Source organism: Homalodisca vitripennis, chromosome 2, assembly GCF_021130785.1.
Source record: "Homalodisca vitripennis isolate AUS2020 chromosome 2, UT_GWSS_2.1, whole genome shotgun sequence".
Classification (NCBI taxonomy): domain Eukaryota; kingdom Metazoa; phylum Arthropoda; class Insecta; order Hemiptera; family Cicadellidae; genus Homalodisca; species Homalodisca vitripennis.
In genome coordinates this window covers 110,058,437-110,080,957 of record NC_060208.1, presented here as the reverse complement: position 1 = coordinate 110,080,957, position 22,521 = coordinate 110,058,437, and the positions used below count along the sequence as shown (strand labels likewise).

General features: G+C 30.9%; 1 protein-coding gene across 1 annotated transcript in view; it reads left to right on the top strand.

The window, feature by feature from the left end:
• The window catches only part of LOC124354580 (ras-related protein Rab-2), a 29,649-nt gene extending 20,744 nt beyond the window's left edge, over positions 1-8,905 (top strand). The window contains exons 4-5 of the mRNA XM_046805147.1: positions 4,790-4,970; positions 6,926-8,905. Of these exons, the coding sequence (XP_046661103.1) occupies positions 4,790-4,970; positions 6,926-7,021 (277 nt within the window). The 3' untranslated portion in view covers positions 7,022-8,905. The remainder of the gene's footprint in view (positions 1-4,789; positions 4,971-6,925) is intronic.
• The last annotated feature ends 13,616 nt before the right edge of the window (positions 8,906-22,521 follow it).

The following is a 22,521-nucleotide window of genomic DNA, read 5'->3' as shown; positions in this document are numbered from 1 at the left end:
CCCCTGTCACTTGTTAATGTGTCCAGTGATTAAGTTTTTGTAGGATAAAAACTAAAAACCAATTGAAACCATTCAACAACTTTGTAATGTTTACGGGAGTGAAATCGTAACAGAAAGCAAAGTAAGACAGTCGTGTATGATTTTTAAAGTGGCCGCACCAATGTTCATGATGAGGATCGCAGTAGTCAGTCTATCCTGGTAACTGAAACCTTGTTGACAATCAATTAGAAATTTAATGAATTCCATTATTTCAGGATCACTGAATTTTCAGTTCATTCCCCTAAATTTCACAAAGTTTATTTAGGTAATGAAGTTGTTGTAGACAAGCTTGACTACATAAATTTTGGCCAGGTGGGTTCAAAAATTCAATAGACCGTAAAAATAAAAATGTTGCTGCATCACTAAATTTTCTTGAGGAATTTAATAAACATGGTAATGAACTTCTCAGTTTATTATAACTGGTGAAACATGTTAAATGTGAGAAAAATCCAGTCTATGGAATTGGGGTTACACGTTTAAAAAAAAAAAAATGTCTCAAAATTCTTTCAGCCAGAAAGATCATTATTGTATGGAAGATGGATTGTTTTATGAGACAATAAGGTTGTTATTCTGGTTGATTTCCTTGAATGAGGCTCGGCAACCAATGAAGAAAGGTAATGTGAAACACAGCGGGTGATACAAAACAAGCGTTGGAGAAAACTGAGCTCAAATATGTTGTTTCTCTATTGCAAAACATACAGTCCAGATCGAGTGTCAAGTGACTACCACCTCTCTGAAACAGTGAAGACCTGGTTCACAATGTAGTGGTTCGATAGTGACATCAAACTTCTTACCGGCATTACTCAGACGTTAAGATCTCAGCGGATTTCTTCAATGTTGGAATCAAATAACTTGTCATGCTTTGAGTGCCTCAATTTGAACTGCTATTAATGCCTCAATTTGAACAGGGACTATTTAGAAAAATAACCCAAAAATGTAGCTTATACATATAATATAACAGAAGGTCTTTTTTCACATAGTTGATTGCTTATTTCAAAACAAATTATTTACTGGACATCAACAGTGTTATATAATCAACAAAAGAGTACAATGTCTTGTCAACTAAATCATATTTGAAATATTTTATAAAAATTTGTAAAGATAGTTATATTTTAGAATATTGTATGTCAGTACAACTGTTAGGCAAAATGGTTCTTGCGCAATTGTTGTATAAAAAAAAACATTCTTTAATATCTTTTCAAAATAGACAATGCTATGATTTGTTTTAATTTTATAGAATTCCAGTTATGTTGTTACCGTAGGGGAGTTTCCTTCTGATATCTCTAAATTTTCAGAAAAAATCTGACAAAATGTTCTAATTTTAAAAAGTAAAAATAAATGTTTAAATAGTGTTAAAGTCAGTGTAATAGTAACTAGAAAAATCGTAATGTAAAAATAACAATGTCAAATCTACAATATATCTTTATATATATATATATATTTCTTGTGTTCGTGTGTATGTAACGGAACTCCTCCTAAATGACTGGGCCGATTTTGATGAAATTTTGTGTGTGTTTTCAATGGAATTCAAGAATGGTTTAGAGTCACAATTTGGTCCAATTTAAACTGTTTATTTAATCAATATTTAATTTATAAACTGTTAATGATTTTGGAATGTTTTACCTTCGATCCGGCAGACTGCGCTACCACACGTAATACAAAGTAAACTGATACTTAACAGCTGTTAATACTTTCAGCTGAAGTTCATCAAAGAGTCAGAAACATTTGTTTACATTTAAAATTTAGAAAATTATTATTGTAACCTGCTTGATCAGTAATGTAATGCAGATTGCATAGAAGAAGTTATTGCCTAATTTCAAATTTAGATTACACCAATGATCAATAAACTATCTAATGCAATGAAAATACTCTTAAATGTTGTAATAAAAACCACTTCAAAAAGCCGTAAATGTCTGCATATAGAATTTGGTTAGATCAAAGGTAAATGAAAAGAGCCAAAAGAAGACACTTTATGATCAAAATTGGTTTTCGTTGATACATTTTCTTGATCAGAGCACAAGGCAAACACCACAATAATACTGGAAATATCTTAGACAGAAAATTAATTTTAACAGACTGAATTTGATTCTTTATAACCTAATTAGTTTATTGAGATTCATCCATATAAATTAATTGTTCTGAATAACTTATCAACACCTAGCAAAAACTAAGGAAGATAGAGGCAGGAAATATGGTACATACCTTCATAATGCACCCAAGAGGCTCATGAAGGAACGACTATCAATTATCTCAGCAATGTTTAGAATGTGATAAAAAAAGAATACGTGAATATAGTGTACGGTTTTTCAACAGGAAATTGCGTGCGAAGCCGCGGGCAACTGCTAGTTATTAAAATATTTTTACTTGGAAACCACCACAATATGCCAGTTGTTCAAAATAATACACATGCTAAAATTTAGTAGGCCTGGTATAAATTACAAGTTTAGGAGTACGCCAAACCATGTATCATGTAACAGACATCGCTGAGGTTGCATGCAAAATTTCAACTCTAGCTCATATTATTAGGGAATATGTGTAACTATATCTCGTGTTAAAATGTTATAATTAATTGTTCTCATTTTGTTTCAAATTTATTTATTTTGTGATTTTCTCTTTACCATCATGGTTATCCATAAGACCAATGTAAAAATGTTTGCTTACGCTATGCCAAATTCCATGGAATGATATGCACCATCATCGAACTTGATGTTGCTTATATAGAAATAAAGCTTCATGTAAAATTTCAAGTCTAATAGGTCAGTTTGTTCTCCAGGTATCGTGTGGACAGACAGATAGAAATTACATTTTCTTAAATTAGTGCTAGGCTTCATCTGACGCTCAGCCAATTAGATACAAAGATGGTCAAATCATTTGTTGTTTATACAACATGATGAGATTATTGCTGGTGTGGTGGAAATCAGAAAACACTGTAGACCATAATATATGGTGTGCAGATAATTACATATTTTTATTTCCATAAATATGAAAGACGTGGTTAAATTGAAGAGCTACTGCCAATGTGGCAGTAGACTCAATCGGTGTTGGCTAGTTGATATTAAGACAGAAAACCTATTGTTATGCATATTGACTGATACAGAACTCAAAACTAATGTTTGAATGATACAAAATGATGTGGTTGAAAAAATTATTAAATACATTTTTCTCTCTTGTTTATATTTGCAGCATTGTCATCTTGTGACAGCATAAAATGATTCAGTGGATAATTCAAAACTCAAGAGAGTAATAAAAAACCATTTGAACTATCCAAAATTTTAAATTAGGCAGATTGAACTATATATAATAGTGACGTGGGACTATGAAAAAGTTCAAATCTTCCAAAATGTTTAATTGAAAATATTTTTGAACCATTCTTTTTAGTTTTATTTTGATAGTTAAATTAACTAATTTTGACAATGTTTCTTTTTAATTAACAGAACCTCAACTAGGTAAACGAATTTTTACCAATCCGGTGGGATTTAAAATTAGAAAGAGAGTATTTTTAAGAACGATCAGTTCAGAATGAAAGCTCAACTAGTAATTCCACTAAAAAGATTTATCCTACTTTTAATCCGAATGTAGATCACTGAAGTAAGATTTAGGCCTGTTTATGTTTTGAAATCATGGGCTCTATCCCATTGATATTCCTATTTATTTATTTGCCAAAAAGAGCCTTAACACAAAAATTTTTCATGTTCATGCAATGACAAACACACACACACACACACACACATCAGAAACTACCATAACATGGTTGTAATACTGGTATTACAAGATTAATAAAACAAGCAATCTTCTCAACCAACTCCAAATACAAATAATGAGTAGTATCAGTAAGTAAAATATTGTAATAGGGACAAAAATATAATGTGTGTTCCATTTAAAAATAACAGAACATGTTTTTGTTGTTAACTTATCAACCAAGATTTGTCGCTGCGTAGTGAACTCATTGTTTACTTTCATTGTGTATTTCAATAATCTGCTGCTTGTGTTGCTATTACTCCTTTATTTGATATAGTAACACTAGATTCATGATGTATAATTATAATATATGAGGGCTATCATAAAAATGTAATATTGTTTTAATATGAAACAATTGACATAGCGTGTAATGGTGTTAGTAATATAAATTTAAATAAAGTAAATTTAAAATCATTAGAGGATTTGTAAGAAAATGTTACTTTTGCTACAAAATATACCAAACATTTTAATTTTGAAATAAACATCTGTAGAAAAACTATTATACCAGTATGCTAAATTTAATTGAAATTATTAATCTGCTTGGGTACAGGATGATCACATGCACAATTGTACATAAATGGATGGAAATCTAAAAAAGAACTACTTTTCTTGACTTAAGGAGGGGGATCAAAACTAATCTCTCGAAAATTCACAGCTTTATTATTAACTGTTACATACTGATTTGTATTTGTTGTAAATTTACTTTCTGGTGTACTTTTTGTTTTTGATAGCGGGATGTTTAGCTAAATTATTGGAACTCTTTGCACATGAATAAAAAACCTATTTATAAAGGGAAGAAACTGGGAAATGTTGTTATTTATATTATAAATCTCATGATAGCTTTTCCCCAGTTCATCACATGTGCAGAATTAAACTTATAACATCGGGTGGTCTACTCACAAACTGTGACATAAATAGATTGGAATTGAAATTGATACGTTTGTATATTAGGATTAAAATCAGCTTGTTTTTCACAATGTATTCTTAAAAGTAGTAATAAACTTGATTTCAGTGATCTTGAGTCAAGGAGGGAGATCAAAAAAGAAGAAGGTGAAGCATTTGCTCGGGAACATGGATTGATCTTCATGGAGACATCAGCAAAAACATCAGCCAATGTAGAGGAGGCTTTTATCAACACAGCCAAAGAAATCTATGAAAAAATACAAGAAGGCGTGTTTGATATCAACAATGAGGTTCGTTTTCAATGTACTTCTTTGCTTTTGTTAGCCCTATCATGTTGATTTCAAATCCTCAGTTTCCTATCTGAAAGAACATATTCATTGCTGTTTATGTAATCAATATGTTGTAGATGGCTGAAAAAAAAAGAATTTCTAGCCCAGATCTGGTAATTACTTTATTTAGACTAGGCTTATATTACCCCTTATTAAAGTGTGTTAGTGCCGTACCAACACAGGAATTTTGTTGGGCAATAAGCTGAGATACTTATTATCATCCACTCAGCTACCAGGAACAGATACTAATAAGCAATTCAGCTTGAACAATTTATTGTATAAAAGAAAAATACAACTTTAAAGTAATCTGAAAATGAGGTTGTTACCTAATTTTTTATGATCTTAACCCTCTTGAGGCCAAGTACATTATGGAATAATGTTGAAAACTTAAGAAAATGCTAATGCTCAGAGCCAACTGATTTTACATGTATTTATTAAAAAATTGCAACTTTTCAAAAATCTAGTGAAGTTTTAAATATTTTATTAAGATTAAGTGAGATTAAAATATTTCAGAGTATTTTTATTACCATTTTCTATTATGTTTTGTAACGCACTAAACATTTGAAAAGATTTTGATGATAAACAATTATTTTATGCCATTTTTCAAATAATTCTTCTGAACACGTTTTTCAAAGGATTTTATGCTCAGGTACATAATTGTGTATAACTCATAAAATTTATACTTTAACTTATAAAAACAAGAAAACCTACATGTAGAGAACATATTTTAATAGCACCAACCGTAATAGCTGGGGAAATTTTCACATAGACCTGGTCTATTTTATATTCTGTTGTAAATTTACAGTTTGTACTTACAAAACTTTGCAATTACAGTTACAAAGAAAAAATACAATCTGTAGTTTATATATCACATTAATTGTACACTGTATATAAATAATGTAACATTTTATATATATATATATATATATATATATATATATATATATATATATATATATATATACATACATAAGGTATACAAAAACAACAAGACAACTAGCACAACCCACATAATGTGGCATAAAAGACTGCCATATAAAAGTCTAGGCAATATATAAGATAAAAAAACTCTCAATAATTTCAATACAAGGAATACAAACTGTATCTGTATCTTTTTTATATAGAAATCTAATTTCAGGTGGCTGAGGAATAAAAATGTAGATTGATAGATGGTGTTTGGGCATTTTGAAATGTTAATGGTGCACCAGGCCTTAAAAGGGTTAACTAAGAGATTTTTATTAAAAGTTCCTCATCAAAAGAATAATTAAAAAATATGTTCAAGTACAATAAAACTGCAGGATCGAATTTATTTAGTCTACCTGCACTGCATATTTGAAATCCCTGTTCATATTTTATTGAGAAGTATGTTTAAAATCATTGATATGTTAGATATTGGATTAACTGTTTCACAAAAAAATGTGAAAGTGCACTGGTTTGACTGAATTGTGAATTGCTTGAAGGATATTTAAAGGGTGAACAAGATGTGTCATGAAGCTTGTATGTAAGGAACACTGAGTAAAGCCATGACTATAAATTAAAGTTGTGAATAAATCTACAAATTAATGTAAAATTTTTACCAAAACTTGGAAAGTCCATCACAGTGACCTACTCTTTTCTTAAAAAAAAAAAAAAAAAAACTAGAGTTACTTAGTGTGGCAAGTAATTTTCTGATGGGAAAGATGATTTAATGTGCATAGTCAGGTGTTATAAAGGTTGTGTTATCATTTACAATTTACTAATGTAGATTAGCCTGTGTACTTACTACTGTAGTGCACATTCTGCAAATGGGTGATTGTAGACTGATTTCACTGTTTCATGCCAATGGAATCAAGATCAAGTCCTCCTGGCTCCATGCAGAGTGGTGGTTCCTGCTATTTCTCTCACGAACTACCTATTTTATGATTTCACTGTTTCAGGCCAATGGAATCAAGATCGGGCCCCAACACTCGCCCAGCAACCCCAGTCTCCCCCCTGGCAGCCCAGGCTCCATGCAGAGTGGTGGCTGCTGCTAGATCTCTCCCGAACTTGCTATTTTATGATTTACTATTAAACTGTAATATATTAAAGTAATCGGTTTAATATTTTAATTTTTCAAATTTGAGGGGAGTGTGCCAACCACTTTCATTGTAAATGTATATACACGTGATCATTTTTATTATATTGTAGTTAGTATTATTTGATTAAAGAACCAATGAGTATAAGTAATTCATGTAAGCTATTGTATTTGTACTTTGTCTTTCAGTCAATCCTGTAGGCCTGTTGGACAATAGAAATATGTTGTTTGTGTTTCAAATAAAAAGAATTATAACAGTAGAATCAATACAAATGGAGACCTTAGACAATACATAATGGTGTTTCACTTAGATTGTGAATGTACAAATGAAGAAAATATAAGATAATGCCTTTGTAAATTGCTCAAAACATTTTATGTATGGTCAATAATACTTGGTGTTATCAAATCTATAAATTCAAATATTTGTGTATAACACATTTAAAGGATTTTCAAATAGTTTGAAGACTTCAAGAGAGCAGAATAAACTAATAATCATATAAAAATATTTCAAAGAAATATATTTAAATAGTTGCAATAGAAATATGCGTATATGTTGACTGCAAATAATTTTTTATCACTTAGAATTTATAATTATTATTAGAAAATAGATTGCTTCATAAATTCCAGTTGTTTAATAACTGTTGTTATTTTTACTTTATTTTCTTTTTCCAAAATAAAGAATCAATATTACTACAGAAAGAAAAATAGGAAAACAATTAGTTCAACAAAAATCAACATAACTTAGGACATTGGCTTTTTCAAATGCTTAACACATCCCCTCAAATTTGTCATTGTAAAAGTCATATATACGGTATATAAATATACACAATATGTGATGTATGTAAAATGTGTGATTTTGTGTCTAAGTTATCGGAGTGCATGTTCCAAGGATCTTGTTTTACAGGGTAGTGTTTTATAACGGTTTCATTGTTAGTTTATGGAAGAAAAATCAACATTTATAATTTGAGGTTGTTGACACATCTCTTCTATTGCAGTAACAGCAATTCCTTTTCTCTTTTAAGGCCTATGGGATTATCCTTTAGTCACGATTGTAACACTTTTTTGATGGTAGTAACCAAAGCTTTTAGTAATGATAACTTAAATACAGTTTTGTTTTTAAAAACAGTTGCATAGTTGTGCAACCCTTCAATTTTCTATAATTGTAGCTGTAAACCCAGACATTTTTTTTAACATACTCCTAAAATGCCCTTCAATTTTCTATATTTAATTGTAGCTGTGAATCCAGAAATCTGTTTACATACTCCTAAAAGATTGATCTAACCTTTAGAATATAGCTGTAAACGGTTTTCTTCTTAAAGTCACATCTAAATAGCACATTTAAATTGGAGGGCCTTTCACATTGATATGTTTAACTTACATATATCTAAAAAATATTCATAAGATATTGATGCTAGGAATATTTTATTACAGTATGAGTCTCCTAGTTTTACAGTGTGGTTTTGAGTTAGAGTTGGTTGCTTGCTGGTCTGCTTTAAGGTTTTAAGTTACCAGATAAGTACAGTTACTAAAGCATTTGGAAAAAAATATAATACAGCAGTTATTAGATTGGGTTTAAAATAACATTTTATCAAGGTTAAATAAATAGCTATTAAAAAAACCATTTGTGTGATTGAAGTTAATCTTAAGTGTTGAAGGATTTATTTGTTTCAATTTCCATCTTTGTACTGTCTTTAATTCCTTGAACTGGAATAGCCCTTATGTTTCACTCTGCTTCCACTCTTTTGTAGAAAAATAAGTGCTTTTCACAGCTGTAATACATAATAAAATATGGTAAATACAATGTGCAAGATTTTACTTATATATTAAATTGTGTATTTTCAAATTAGCGTATTTATTTAAACCTCAATCTTTATATGGGCATGAACACCAAAGACAGATGTGAAATGAAAATGTGATTTACTGTACAACAAAGCAAGAACTCACAATATTTTTGTACAAGTGTATCAATATTTTTTCAACATGTCTTGTTCAAATGCAGTCGTCATACAATAATTTTCTCAGCAGTGAAAGCCTGCTATAACCGTCGGCTTTGTATGGCCTCTTGTCACAGTAAGAAATAGCAACAGTATTCACTTTTGTGGAATCGGTAATCAAAACATAATAGTTACTTAGTGAAGAGAGAAGGATGGAAAAATAATAAAACATGAAAAACCGAAAATATTACTATAAACTTCACAAGTCAATATACAGAGGCAACTGTTCACAAAAAAGATAACAATACTACATTTACTGATGGATGCATTGTGTTAATTGGCTGTACAAAATATGACAACGTTTTAATAGCATATCATTAAATTATTTCCATTAATTACATACAGGTTATTTATACTGTGTCATGAGTTAGTTTATCTTATTATAAAAACAAATAATAAGTAAAAAAAAGCCAATAAAGAGTACTACAAGGATCAAACGCATATCCAAATACACTTAAGTCACTCTTTCCATCCCCGGGTATATTACTCCTATTGCTTTTAATCTGTGGAGAGACATGAACAAATATAGAACTATGTAATGTCTTATACAATACTACTTATAATCTAGTAATAAAATGTTATTTATTAAGAATAACAATAGTAAAAAAATTAAAAAAAGACAGATTTGTCATTAGGTCTACCTTGGACTCTACTGTACTTCATAAACTTATTGAATGGGGAGAAAAATCAGTGAAACTTGTGGAGTGCAATAAATTAAAATCCAGTTTAATAGTTCGGTATTTTCTCAGTGGTTGATTATACGGATGAGAAAACTGTTTTGAGAAAGGTGGATCAGAATATAAAATACACCCAAATGGAAGACAAGTACAGTTACAAAGAATATTCACTTACCTATCAACTCTATGGATAAGAATTGATTATTAAATGACTTGAAGTTGTTTTCCTTTTGTCAAATAATAAACTTTAGATTTCAGAATATTTTATAAGATTGCCTTCAGAAAATTGTAACAATATTCATAGCACCTACTAAACCCTATTTGGTTTTCAAACCATTTTTCTTTTTATTTCAATTAGATCATTTTAAAATAAACTTGCTGTACAAAAATTAAAAATACACATATAAATATATTTATAAAAATAAATTGAACATATTTGAAAATAAAGAGTATTTATATTTGTGACATATTTTGTAAATAACTAAAGTGAGTTTTTATTTTCCTTCATTATATTGATAGAGAATAATTGTTATACTTTCTTTTATTTCCTGGATTAATAGTTGGTTTTAGTTGCACTCAAATAAACTGAGTAACTTTTATTTAGAATCTAATCATGTCATCTTGGAAGAAGGGGAGGCTAGATTTGTTCCTCTTCTAGTCAAAATGCGTAGCACTCTCTCATGTTTTGGCTAGCAACAGCCTTTAACATTAGAGTTCCACCAGTGGGTTGGAGTGCCAATAGACTCCTCTGCGGTAAACTAGACGTATTGATTAACCCTTTTACCCCAATATCTCGACATTTGCAATTAGTGACGCCCATGGGGTTGTCCACTAAGTGAAACATCGTTTTTTTTTCTAGGTTCATCTAGAAGGTATAAACCAGCCAGAATTGAACCCTCTTGGACATAATTAATAGGGTTGGAAGAAATATTACAAACCTATCTTACCTTCATTGCAGCTCTATACTGAGTGATCTTAAAAGGGTCTGCCACTTGATTATTTACTTTTGTTTCACCCTTTATGTACCGATAATAATAATTTAAAACCTAATGAATACTGGAATTTGGTTTGATACCTGAAACGACGCTGTACTGTATTAAATATTACCAAAATATGTATAGTAAAATTTGGCAACTTTCACTTATTGTACTACCACAACATTGGCGACACTGAAACACTCTAGAGGATTAAATATGTTGTTAAAAGATAGAAGTTATTATATGAGGTTGTACAGAAGTAACCACCGTTTATTCATAGTGAGGGTAGCACCACCATGTTGCTGTCTGTGCATACAGTGGTTGAGTATGCTTCTAACTGTTCAAGACGGAGCATTATACATACACGTCCAGTTTATAACCTCAAAATATGAGTGCTGTAATAGAAAATCCTACAGAGTGTGATGTACACAGTGTTATAATATGTATTTTAGTGAAAAATCACTCAGCAGCTGAGGTTAATCATAAAGTTTGTGCAGTTAATGACTGAGTACATGTGAAACGTGAGTAAAGGTTTAGTCCACCAATGGGTGCAAGTTGAAAACAACAAAAGAGTCAATGTCTAGTTGGTCTTTGTTTTTGTTTGCTAGAAATAAGGGCTGTATCATCAGCAAATGCCAACATTTCACAGTCGTTCTGAAGGTATTCTGGGAAGTTAAAGGGTACATAAGAGACTGGTCTGAGAGAAATGGTTTAAACTAGTTGGGCTATTGCAGTTGCTGTCAATCTGTCATTTATAAAACCATGTTGTCTTAAAGAGAGGAGATGGTACTGTTTGAGGTAACCACCAATCTGGCTTCATATACGAGGGGGTACCCCAAAAAAACCGGAATTCTGTTTAAAAATATATACATATGTTTATTTCTTTTACAAAACAAACTTATCACCTTCAAAGTATTCTCCATTGCACTTTATACACTTATCCCATCGTTGTTTCCACTGTTCGAAACATGTTTTGTACTCCTCGTCAGTGATGGCTGCCAGTTCCTCCGTTGTTTTTTTCTTGACGTCATCCACACTGTCAATCGGAGACCTTTCATGCCCCTTTTAATTCGTGGGAATAAAAAGAAGTCACACGGAGCCAGATCTGGTGAGTAAGGTGTGTGTGGTAGTAAAACCATGCCATTTTTGGCCAAAAACTGGGTGACAGAGATTGCTGTGTGCGCAGGCGCGTTGTCGTGGTGAAAAAACCAGTCCCCTGTTTGCCACAAATCAGGTCTTTTGCAACAAATGCTGTTCAGTAGTCTTCTTAAGACTTCAAGGTAAAAAAACTTGATTTACTGTGTGGCCTGGTGAAACGAATTCTGAATGGACAATCCCCTTTACATAAAAAAAAACAAATGAGCATTGTTTTGACACTCGATCTGACTTGACGGCATTTTTTTGGTCTGGGTGATGATGCCGTCTTCCATTGGCTGGATTGTTTGGTTTCTGGGTCGTACCCATAGCATCAAGATTCACCACCTGTAATTATTTTTGACAAGAAATCTGGATTGGCTTTCAAGTTGCTGCTTCAAATCACGGCAGGCTTCAATTCGACGTTCCTTTTGAATAAAGTCAGTGAGAGCACGACACAAACTTGGTGTGATACTTTTTATTGCTGATTGAGTTACAAATCGCAATGTGCCATGTAGTAACCCAGTACTTTGTCTTTTTCCTTGAATAAATATCAGCTTTCATAATGTGTGATATTTACAACAAGGGACAAAAATGGAGGGACTATGCACTAACATGATAGAGTGAACCATTCGCTCCCTGAGTACAATTTTAGGAAACAAGTGAGCCCATGACTATAGTAAATGGAATTACACAGCAATGTACCAGACATTAAATGCAATTTTTTGTGACAAAAAATTGACGAAGGGACATCGTGTCTGTTTTTCACTGATGAGGGATATATACGTTACTATATAGGATATATAGATATAAAACTATTGATATGATTCCTAGACAGAATCAAAGAAAAAGGATTGGAAAGCAAGAGCATATACTGTATTAGGTTTACAGCTATTCATATATTTTAAGAACTAAAACTGAGGGTACAGACAATAAGCAGCAATCTGAGAGGCCCGTACATAGACATACATTTCGTTTAGGGGATTAAATAACTAAATGTTATTAGTAATTTGGGACAGTTTGAAAAACTCGTGTTTTTGTGTGTGTGCCTGCATAGGTTTGTCCACACATTATCTTGAAAAATGTTTGATTTACATTGAAGAGATTTAGCATTGAAGAAGATACAACCAGAAGTTAGGATTTTTCTCTGTATTCCTTATACCTAATATAAAGAAAATACAAGTACTGAAAGTCCACACTTTTTTACTGTAGTAGGTTTCTCAATCTAACATGTATGTATATACAATTTATATATGTTTATTAGATAACAGCTTATTTCTGAACTTTTTTATTTGTGTCAAATTTTTCAATAATGATGGCAAAAAACCGTAACGGTTGAACGTCTAAGTATAAAGAGAGCAGTATGTAGGCCTTATTCAATGTTTCTCCGCACACTCCAAAGGGGTACCTAAATAATCAATTTACCTCAAAAATTAAGCAATCATGCGACAGACGGGGTACTCAATAGTCTGCGGTATTTATTTAAGCACGGCATCAAATAAAAGACTAAGACAAGGTAAATAAAAATGCATAAAAAGTAACCCCACACAACACGCTTTATGAAGGTAGGGTACATGATGGCAGTTGTGAAAGATTGTTTGTACAGAATTAAAACCAAATTCTGAATCTAATATACACACACATATATATATATATATATATATATATATATATATATATATATATATATACAGATAGATCTAATAAATTTAAGGAATGTTTAAATCACAAATCATTTAATTTTTAAATCTAGACAATCAGATGGTCTAATTATAAAACAAATCTCTATTTCTCCATCTAAAATTTTATTAATTTGTCAAAACTTATAAATATTCTGTATAACAGCTAATAACGAATTTGTTTATATTTATCTACTATTATTGGTTATCTAATTTGTTGAGTTTAAGTTCGGTTTAATTTGTTATTCGGCAGGAAATTGTGTGCAATGCCTCAAGTAAGTGCCAGTATAAACATATAACTATACGGTAAATCTGTATAATATGTGTGAAATATTATGTATACACCTGTATACTATAGCATTTGGCCTGGTGGTATACAGTGTTAATGTTTCTGGATGTAAATCTTAGTGTCCTGTGAATAGTCTGTATTGGTTTACCAGAATTTTTTACATTTCAGTTTTATCATAAGTTTAATCATAAGAAATAATGAAAATCTTTAATTGAAATTGAAGTAATAATGAAATATGTATCTATTATAATTTAATATTAACAAATGGTTTTTTAATACAAAGAACAATCATTCACAACTCTTGAAATTTTGTATAAAGTTAACAAATCATCATTTCTCTATCATCTTGAAATTAGCATGAGTTAAATTCAGGAAAGAACTGGTCAACTATTCTGTTACAATGTTTGATAATTTTGGGAAAAGAACGAATAGCACAACTGAGTCGATTATTTGGTAAGTTTGTAGTCACAATTGTATATACATGACCAAACAAGACAGCATCCAGCTCAGTTGGGGTGTTCTTGAAAAAATAGTCTTCATCTAATCTCTCAGATAATGCTTCACAACACAAGTAAACCTCTCCACACACCTCTTCCATTGTTTTATCCTGCCATCCTAATGCACTCAAATTATTTAAAACTGTTTGTCTTTTCTGCCTTATAAGGAGTATATCCAAAGGCCAGGGATGAACAAAACCATGTTTGATCCTGGTCACCTTATTGAAGTTTTCTTCATCTACCCAGGTTATGTAGTTTTCTGCATTTACTAAAACCATATTGACAAGAGAAATGTAAGATTTTAATTCAGCCTTTTCCCACTCCTGAAGATTTTTTGACAAAGATTGTCCTTTTTCTTCAGCAAACTGCACAATTGTATGAAATTCAGACAGTAAAAATATATCAATCTTCAAAAGGGGTAATTTACCAGATGGAGACATATTTTCAACATTTTTTCTACAAACTATTCTGTAATTTAAGTTACACATCCTCATAAAAGCTTCAAGGCATAAACAGCCTGCCTTGTCTGGCAATACAATTTGTTCGGTAATGGGTTGATAAATTATTGCTTCATTTAACCATATTGCTGCAGACTTCTCCCCTTGTCCAATTTCTTCATTTGTGTTTGACAGGATTTTTTTCACAAAAGAAGAGTCTACCATTGTCTCAGTATCACTCTTGAGCACCAAAGACATGTCCACTGAATAAAAAATCTCTTGATAATCAACTGTAAGAAAAAAGTTACATTACATTAAATAAAAACTGAAATATATGTTTCACATTTTTTAATATAACCACACAGCTGTAGTTAAGTCAAGTCACGTCAATACATTTTTTATTCATATTGCACATTCCATACAATGAAAAGTGTCAAAATACATGATATTACAAAATTTTAAAAATATAAAATTCTAAACTATTAACAAAAACAATATTAATGAGCTTAATTTATAATCTCATTATTACTCTAAAATTACTTATTATGAAACAAGAAAAATCATTATAATGATACAGATGGAATTGTTTGATATTTTTAGCTTTGTAAATGGTACAAAGTTTCTTCCTGCAAAGACTAACAAGGAGGAAAATTTAATTCCATATATCTAGTTTTAAATTGGCTAAGGAAATTTAAATAATTTAGCAACTTATTATACATGTACAAAAATACATTGTACTTGGCAACCTTATATTACTGAATTATTGTCCATATTAAAACAAAAATTGTAAGTGTGTGCTTAAAAACAACAGTTTCCACACTTTAAGTGGTACATATAATGTCAATTCACGTCATGAAAAATCTTTTCACTTATAAATTGATATGATATCCAACTAAAAATTGAGATAGAGTAGTCCTTTTACCCAGATGTGATGTCATTAAGATGTGGATTGCGGATCACCCATAAGCACCTTCAATACTTACGATCAGAGGTAGTTTACCAGGTGGAATAATGTCCTTTGTAGTTTACAAATTATATCTCATGTACTGAATTATTCATCATTTATAAAATCAGCTGAAATTTCCCTCAAGTGAAAAAGCTTGGAGGTGAGTACAAAGCAGATCTCACCTGAGAGACAGTGAATAAAATCAATAATCATATAAAACTAATAGACTAAAAAATTAAATAAATACTTCAAAAAGTCTAGATTCAAGATCATATGCTAAAAGATGAAAAGACTTTTATAAAATCCCCCATTTTTTAAATACAGACATATCCATAAAGTGAGTGTATTGAGCCTCTGACAGCCAGAGGGATTTTTTTGACGTGGTGGCTACACTGCTGTGTAGTCTTGAGTCTTCCTTCCACAACAAGATCTGTTTGAGGTCAATACGTTTCACGAAAAATGTCAATCTTTCACCAAGTGCGAAATATGCTGTGTCATCCGTTAAAATTAAATGAATTTGTATATACAGGGTGTCCAAAAAGTCCCGGGTCGGTTAAATATTTTTCAAAATATTTAAAATAGAGCTACAAAACCTTACAAAAAGTTACTGGACATAAAAATCTATTTTATCACATATTCAGTGATCCGCTACTTCTTCAGGGGGGGCGGCCCGCCAGGAGTCAGAAGAAAATCTTAAATGGAAGCATAGGTTGATATGCATATCAAATAAAAGGTCTTTATTAGTAGAGTATAGAGCCGCAAACCCGATCTCAAACGGATAATCTAGTCAAAAATGACAGCCGTTCAAAGATGGCTAGAGTTTGGGTCCAAAAAGTCCCAGGTCGGTTAAATATTTTTCAAAATATTTAAAATGGAGCTACAAAACCTTACACAAAGTTACTGGACATAAAAATATATTTTATCACATATTCAGTGATCCGCTACTTCCACAGGAGGGCGGCCCGCCAGGAGTCAGAAGAAAATCTTAAATGTAAGCATAGGTTGATATGCATATCAAATAAAAGGTCTTTATTAGTAGAGTACAGAGCCGGAAACCCGATCTCAAACGGATAACAGAGTCAAAAATGACAGCCGTTCAAAGATGGCTTGAGTTTGTAACTTAGGTTAATGTAAAAAATAAACTGATGAGCTTTTTGATTTTAACTTAATTAACCCAAAACTGTTTACAATTAATTGTTGTTGTAGAATAATAATTTTCGTTATTTCTGAGAGGGACCGGAGTTTTGAGTTAGTAAAGTTAAAATCAAAAAGCTCATCAGTTTATTTTTTACATTAACCTAAGTTGCAAACTCAAGCCATCTTTGAACGGCTGTCATTTTTGACTCGGTTATCCGTTTGAGATCGGGTTTCCGGCTCTGTACTCTACTAATAAAGACCTTTTATTTGATATGCATATCAACCTATGCTTACATTTAAGATTTTCTTCTGACTCCTGGTGGGCCGCCCCCCTGAAAGTAGCGGATCACTGAATATGTGATAAAATAGATTTTTATGTCCAGTAACTTTGTGTAAGGTTTTGTAGCTCTATTTTAAATATTTTGAAAAATATTTAACCGACCCGGGACTTTTTGGACACCCTGTATTACATTTTTATAAGTGGCAATAGCCTGTTTATTACTTTTTGTGATTCAATGTTTATTGAAAATAAAACAGGCTATTGCCTCTTATAATATAAATGTTAAAATTCGTTTGACAGGTATTTTGCCTTCCAGTCATATGTTAGTTTGTTTATTTAAACACATATGTGCACGTGCACAAACACACACATTTAAGAGATTACACTTTTAATGATATGAATAGAAAATGTGAATATTTAAAATTTACTTATACTTAAAATTGAATTTAACACAATGTTATAAGTAATTTGTCAAACTACTATACCTATTCAATTTTACTTTGTATTAAAGTAAAATACAAAGTAAAGTGTCCCTATCAGCTAAACTTCTTAACAAATACAAATATATTTAAACACTATTTATTTAATTTTAACAAATAACTTTTATATCAGGCTGTGCTATCTGAAATGACACCCAAATATTTAATCATTTTCGAAGTAGATTTTGAGTCCCCTTTGCACAGTTTGAATTTTTTTTTTCAGTAATACCCCTCTTTAACTATTACAAAATCAATACAAATAAGAGAACATGGATTGGAATAGAGAGAAATTTGTTTTAAATATAGTAAACAATATTTAGGGTTCTTAATGGAACTTGTGTATAATGTGAATCAAGGTTTTCTTTCAATCTTTGAATAATAATCTCTAACCCACTCTTCCTGAAGGCAATGTAATCTGTAACCAACTTATTGATCAAATTCTGCAGAACAACACGTTTGAAAATGGTAACTTACTGATATTACCTGGATTGACAGAGTACTACAAAATTAATTTCTGCTCTTTGCAAATTAAATAGAAGGAGATTTAATCTATTTCTGACTTTGGAATAAATTTAGTTACATTTTAGATATACTTCCTAATTTATAAACATAATCATAGGAATAAAAATTATTTGATTAAAAGTTGAATCACAGACAAACTTTTTCAAATTATTGGTACAGGAAAAATCATTATTTAAATAGTTTAATAGGAGTTCAGAACATAATGTGATATCGAAACAAGTAACTTATGATTAGTTGTAGAATAAACTTGTACATCTTGGCAACATAAATAAAGAATACAAAATAGATATAGAAACAATTAAATTTTTGTTTATTTTACTAATTATTTTGTAGAATTCGTAAAATTCAGAACCATTAATACGTGGGCATGATTGAGCTATTAATGACCGCTCTGATCTATAAACAATACATAGTTTTATTATATTTCTTTGTGTGTATCAGCATTTAGTTATATTGTTTAAAGTATTAAACAATTTTGGGAAATAATATATAGCTTTTAAAACAACTTTTATTTAGGGAAAAAAATCAAAATATTAGTTTAGCCTAAATGTCAAGTTTAAAAATACAATATTAGCTAGATCTTTACAAAAGACTTACTATAGCCTAATATTGTTAATTTAAAGGAAAACAAGTTAACACCAAACCAAAAAATAATTTAGAGGAACTAGAAAGCATAATTGAAAACATAATTGTGTTTAATGATCATATAGCACCAGTTGAACATTAATAATAAAAATTCCAAATAAGGAAATCTGTGATGAATTAAAACAAACCTGACCGATGATGTTACTGTACCGAGGGAAAATTGAAGAAAGAAATACTAAAGTATAATAAACATTTCCTTATTGTTATGTTGGTTTAACTTATTTAAACAGGTGACCATCAGAGAGGCAGTCAGTTAGGCGCAGCAGGGTGGTTTGTTCTTGGATAGGACCTTGGGCAGATAATTTGTCCTAGTAAGTTTTTGTTCTTTAGTTTCAAGGCCAATTTTTTATTTTGGATAGAACAGAATTAAAATACTGAGTCGGTAGATTAGGTTAATCCACGTGAAGAACAGTGTATTAACCTTGTTTAGGTTAGCTATTATGTTTAGGTATGTTTTGGTGCTTTAGTGCCACTATTTTTGGAAGTTTTTCGCACAGAGGGCCTGAAAAACAGCATTGTTGAAGAGAACATACTTCATTCAGCTGATTGTGAAAATTACATGATGATTGGTTCTTGTTTTCTGCTTCTCAAAGAAAAATAATGTCAGCAGGAAGAAGGCCACTCTGTTCCTGTTTACTACCTGTTATGGAATATAAAAGTAGATTAGATTAGGTTATAAATGTTACTAGTAGCACCAAAGTTAAAGATAACTTTTACAAGTGCTCATAAATGATCTGAGCTAGAATTTGGGTACTATCTCGAGGAATGTTTTTTTCCGCCAGAAGTGTGGGGTGGCGTTGAAGACGCCACCGAAGACTGCACTGATGACCAGGGGCATTTCTGATTGGTAATTTCCCGAACTCAAATCAAATCCCAGATTGTCTACCTTTCCCAACGTTAAATCACGTTGGACGATCTGAAGTCAGGAAAGTACCAATCGGAAATGCCCCTGGTCATCAGTACGGGCTTTGGTGGTGCCCCACACTTCTGGCAAAATAAGAAAAACAGCCCTCGAGTTAATACCTACATTCACGATCAGATCACGTGAGCGCTTGTTAAATTGTATATTTATAACACGTACGTATGTATTTACTTACTTATTAAGTCTAATAACAAATAGTAGATAGGGACAGAGTGGCTAACTTCTCACCGACATGGCTTCCTTTTGCAAAGCAGAACACAAGATCCAATCATCATAATAACATGTAACTTATACAATAAGTCAAATAAAGTCTAGTCTTTCTAAGTATGTAGTTGTTTTAGGTCTCCAGTTACAAAATTTTTCCAAAAATAGTGGCCTACAGATACCATAGTAAGTTACCAAGTTTTTAAATTTTTACTAGTAAAATTACAACATTTAAGTGTGATTACCATTACAAGTATTACAAGGGATTATTTGCATATAGCTTGTGCAATTAGTAACCGCTCATACAGGACACAATACTGTAAGCTATGTGCCCACCTTAGCCAAATGTAATATAATATTCAACATCTTGGATAGACCATGATAAAGGCCAAAAATATATAAAATAGGTATTTTCTCATCAAAATTACGCCTACACAAATGATACATGCAAAAAAAATTCTGTTGTACCATAAATACATATCATTTAACATTTTACTAAAAAAATTCCTGTTCGAGAACCAACCAGTCTACCCAAGGAACCTTAGGTATACTATACTATAGGAGTTCTAATAAATTTTAAATGTAATAAATTGGGTGTCCATAAACCGAATTAATATCTTGTTACATTTGGGATGATAAATTCAAATTTCAACATAACTTAGAAAGTTACTCTAATAACAGAAGTTACAAATTAATCAATAGTTATAGTTTTAACTTTATAAGCTAAACTAAGCTTACCAGTGTATACGAATTTTAATTTTTCAGGTCTTAAAAATGTAACTTTCTAAGTTGAAATTTGAATTTATCATCCCAAATGTAACAAGATATTAATTCGGTTTATGGACACCCAATTTATTGCATTGAAAATTTATTAGAACTCCTTCTATAGTATAGTATACCTAAGGTTGTTCTTGACTCGGATAGACCAGTCAGCTCTCAGATTGGGTGGTTTCTTCAGGTATGTCCGATAGTCAACTAGTTATGTTAGGTGGGATTTCATTCCTATACCTCAAATAACAAAAGTTGAATTATAAATTATACTCTTTTGCGTAGACCGGTTGTATCTGTAATAGGTCTAACAATCAAGGTGTTCAGATTAGATGAGGGATTAGATAAGTGGCCTAACTCGTTATTCAATTGTTATTATTGAACTATTTGTTATATTATCAATATTATTCAATATTATATCATAATCATACGCAACAAGAATTATAACACATTAATAACAAAATAATATATAACAATTTTTAATTAAATAAATTTAACTATAACATAAAAAATAACATCAAATTTGTTCTAGTCCTAAGTATCAGAAAAACTGTACAATATTTACAGCTTTCCCAGATAGCAGCAGTGAGCAACCAATTTTATGAAATGATGTTAAGGATTTTCCCCATAGGTTTTACTAGGAGTTAAATCCATATATTAAAGACACTTCAAAGAAATCTCGTCACTGTTAAGATATTTCACATATTTCCCTTATATTATTTCATCGCCATTTTCAAATTTTCCAAAAATCTGTTACTTCTTGTCATTTATTTTTTGCATCAATTATTCTAATTAATAAGTTGAAATCATTTGCTAAGTTAAATAAATTGTTACCATATCGAATTGTTCAATGGATAAAAAAAATCAAAACATTCAATAAAAACAACCAAGTAACAAGTGTAGGGCGCTTAATAATGTCTACCCTAACTGAGTTTTATTAAGTAACATCAAATTGTTAATTAACTCCCGCCAAGAACTTTCTTGGTACTTGGTTTGGGGTAGGGTACGATAAGCGGAGCCGGTTTTCTATATCGAAATTGGCAAACGATATTACTTATCATAACCATCGATACTGATTATTTTGAACAATTAACTTAATCTATATCAACAGCTGTAAACACTTTCAAATAATACACATAATTGTGATATTATTATATATACAATTATATGTGATTAGGTGGAGATTTTTAATAAGCGGACTAAACTTATTAGTCGATTGTTATTATCGAACGATTGAATATAATATCTAACTTTGATGTTACAAAATAATCGTACAGTACACTACATGCATTATAATTTAATAACAACAAATATAATATATTAAAATTGTTCATCTCTTTTTAACTCCTCAAACTTCTCTTGACTGTTCGCCAAGAAACTCATCAGTTAATCTCACACAATTTCCTTATATTCATCGCCATTTACAAATTAGTTAGGCTAAGCCAAATATAAGTTAAGCTATTTTTGTTGTATATTGTTTACATTAAATATAATTAATAAGATATACTTATATATTATTTTAAATAAATTTTAATTCTTCATTCAATAAATACAACTGAATAACGAGATTAGGCCGCTTATTAAAGTGTGTACCCAATATAAGGCCTAGCCTATGCCAAATTAATGTCTATTATATTTCTAAACACACTAAAAAACTGAAGCTTTAATATTTGGATACTTAAATAATGGTTTGAGGAATATACTGATAAAATAATATAGCCTATGCAAGATATGAGTGGTGTGGTTAACTGGCAGTCTCGTTTACTTCCATCTGCCAAACGTTGGATATGGTTTGATTACTGGATTTGGATGAGTAAAAATAATTAAACTACGCTATACCTGAACGCCAATTTTGATTTTCTAACAGACCTA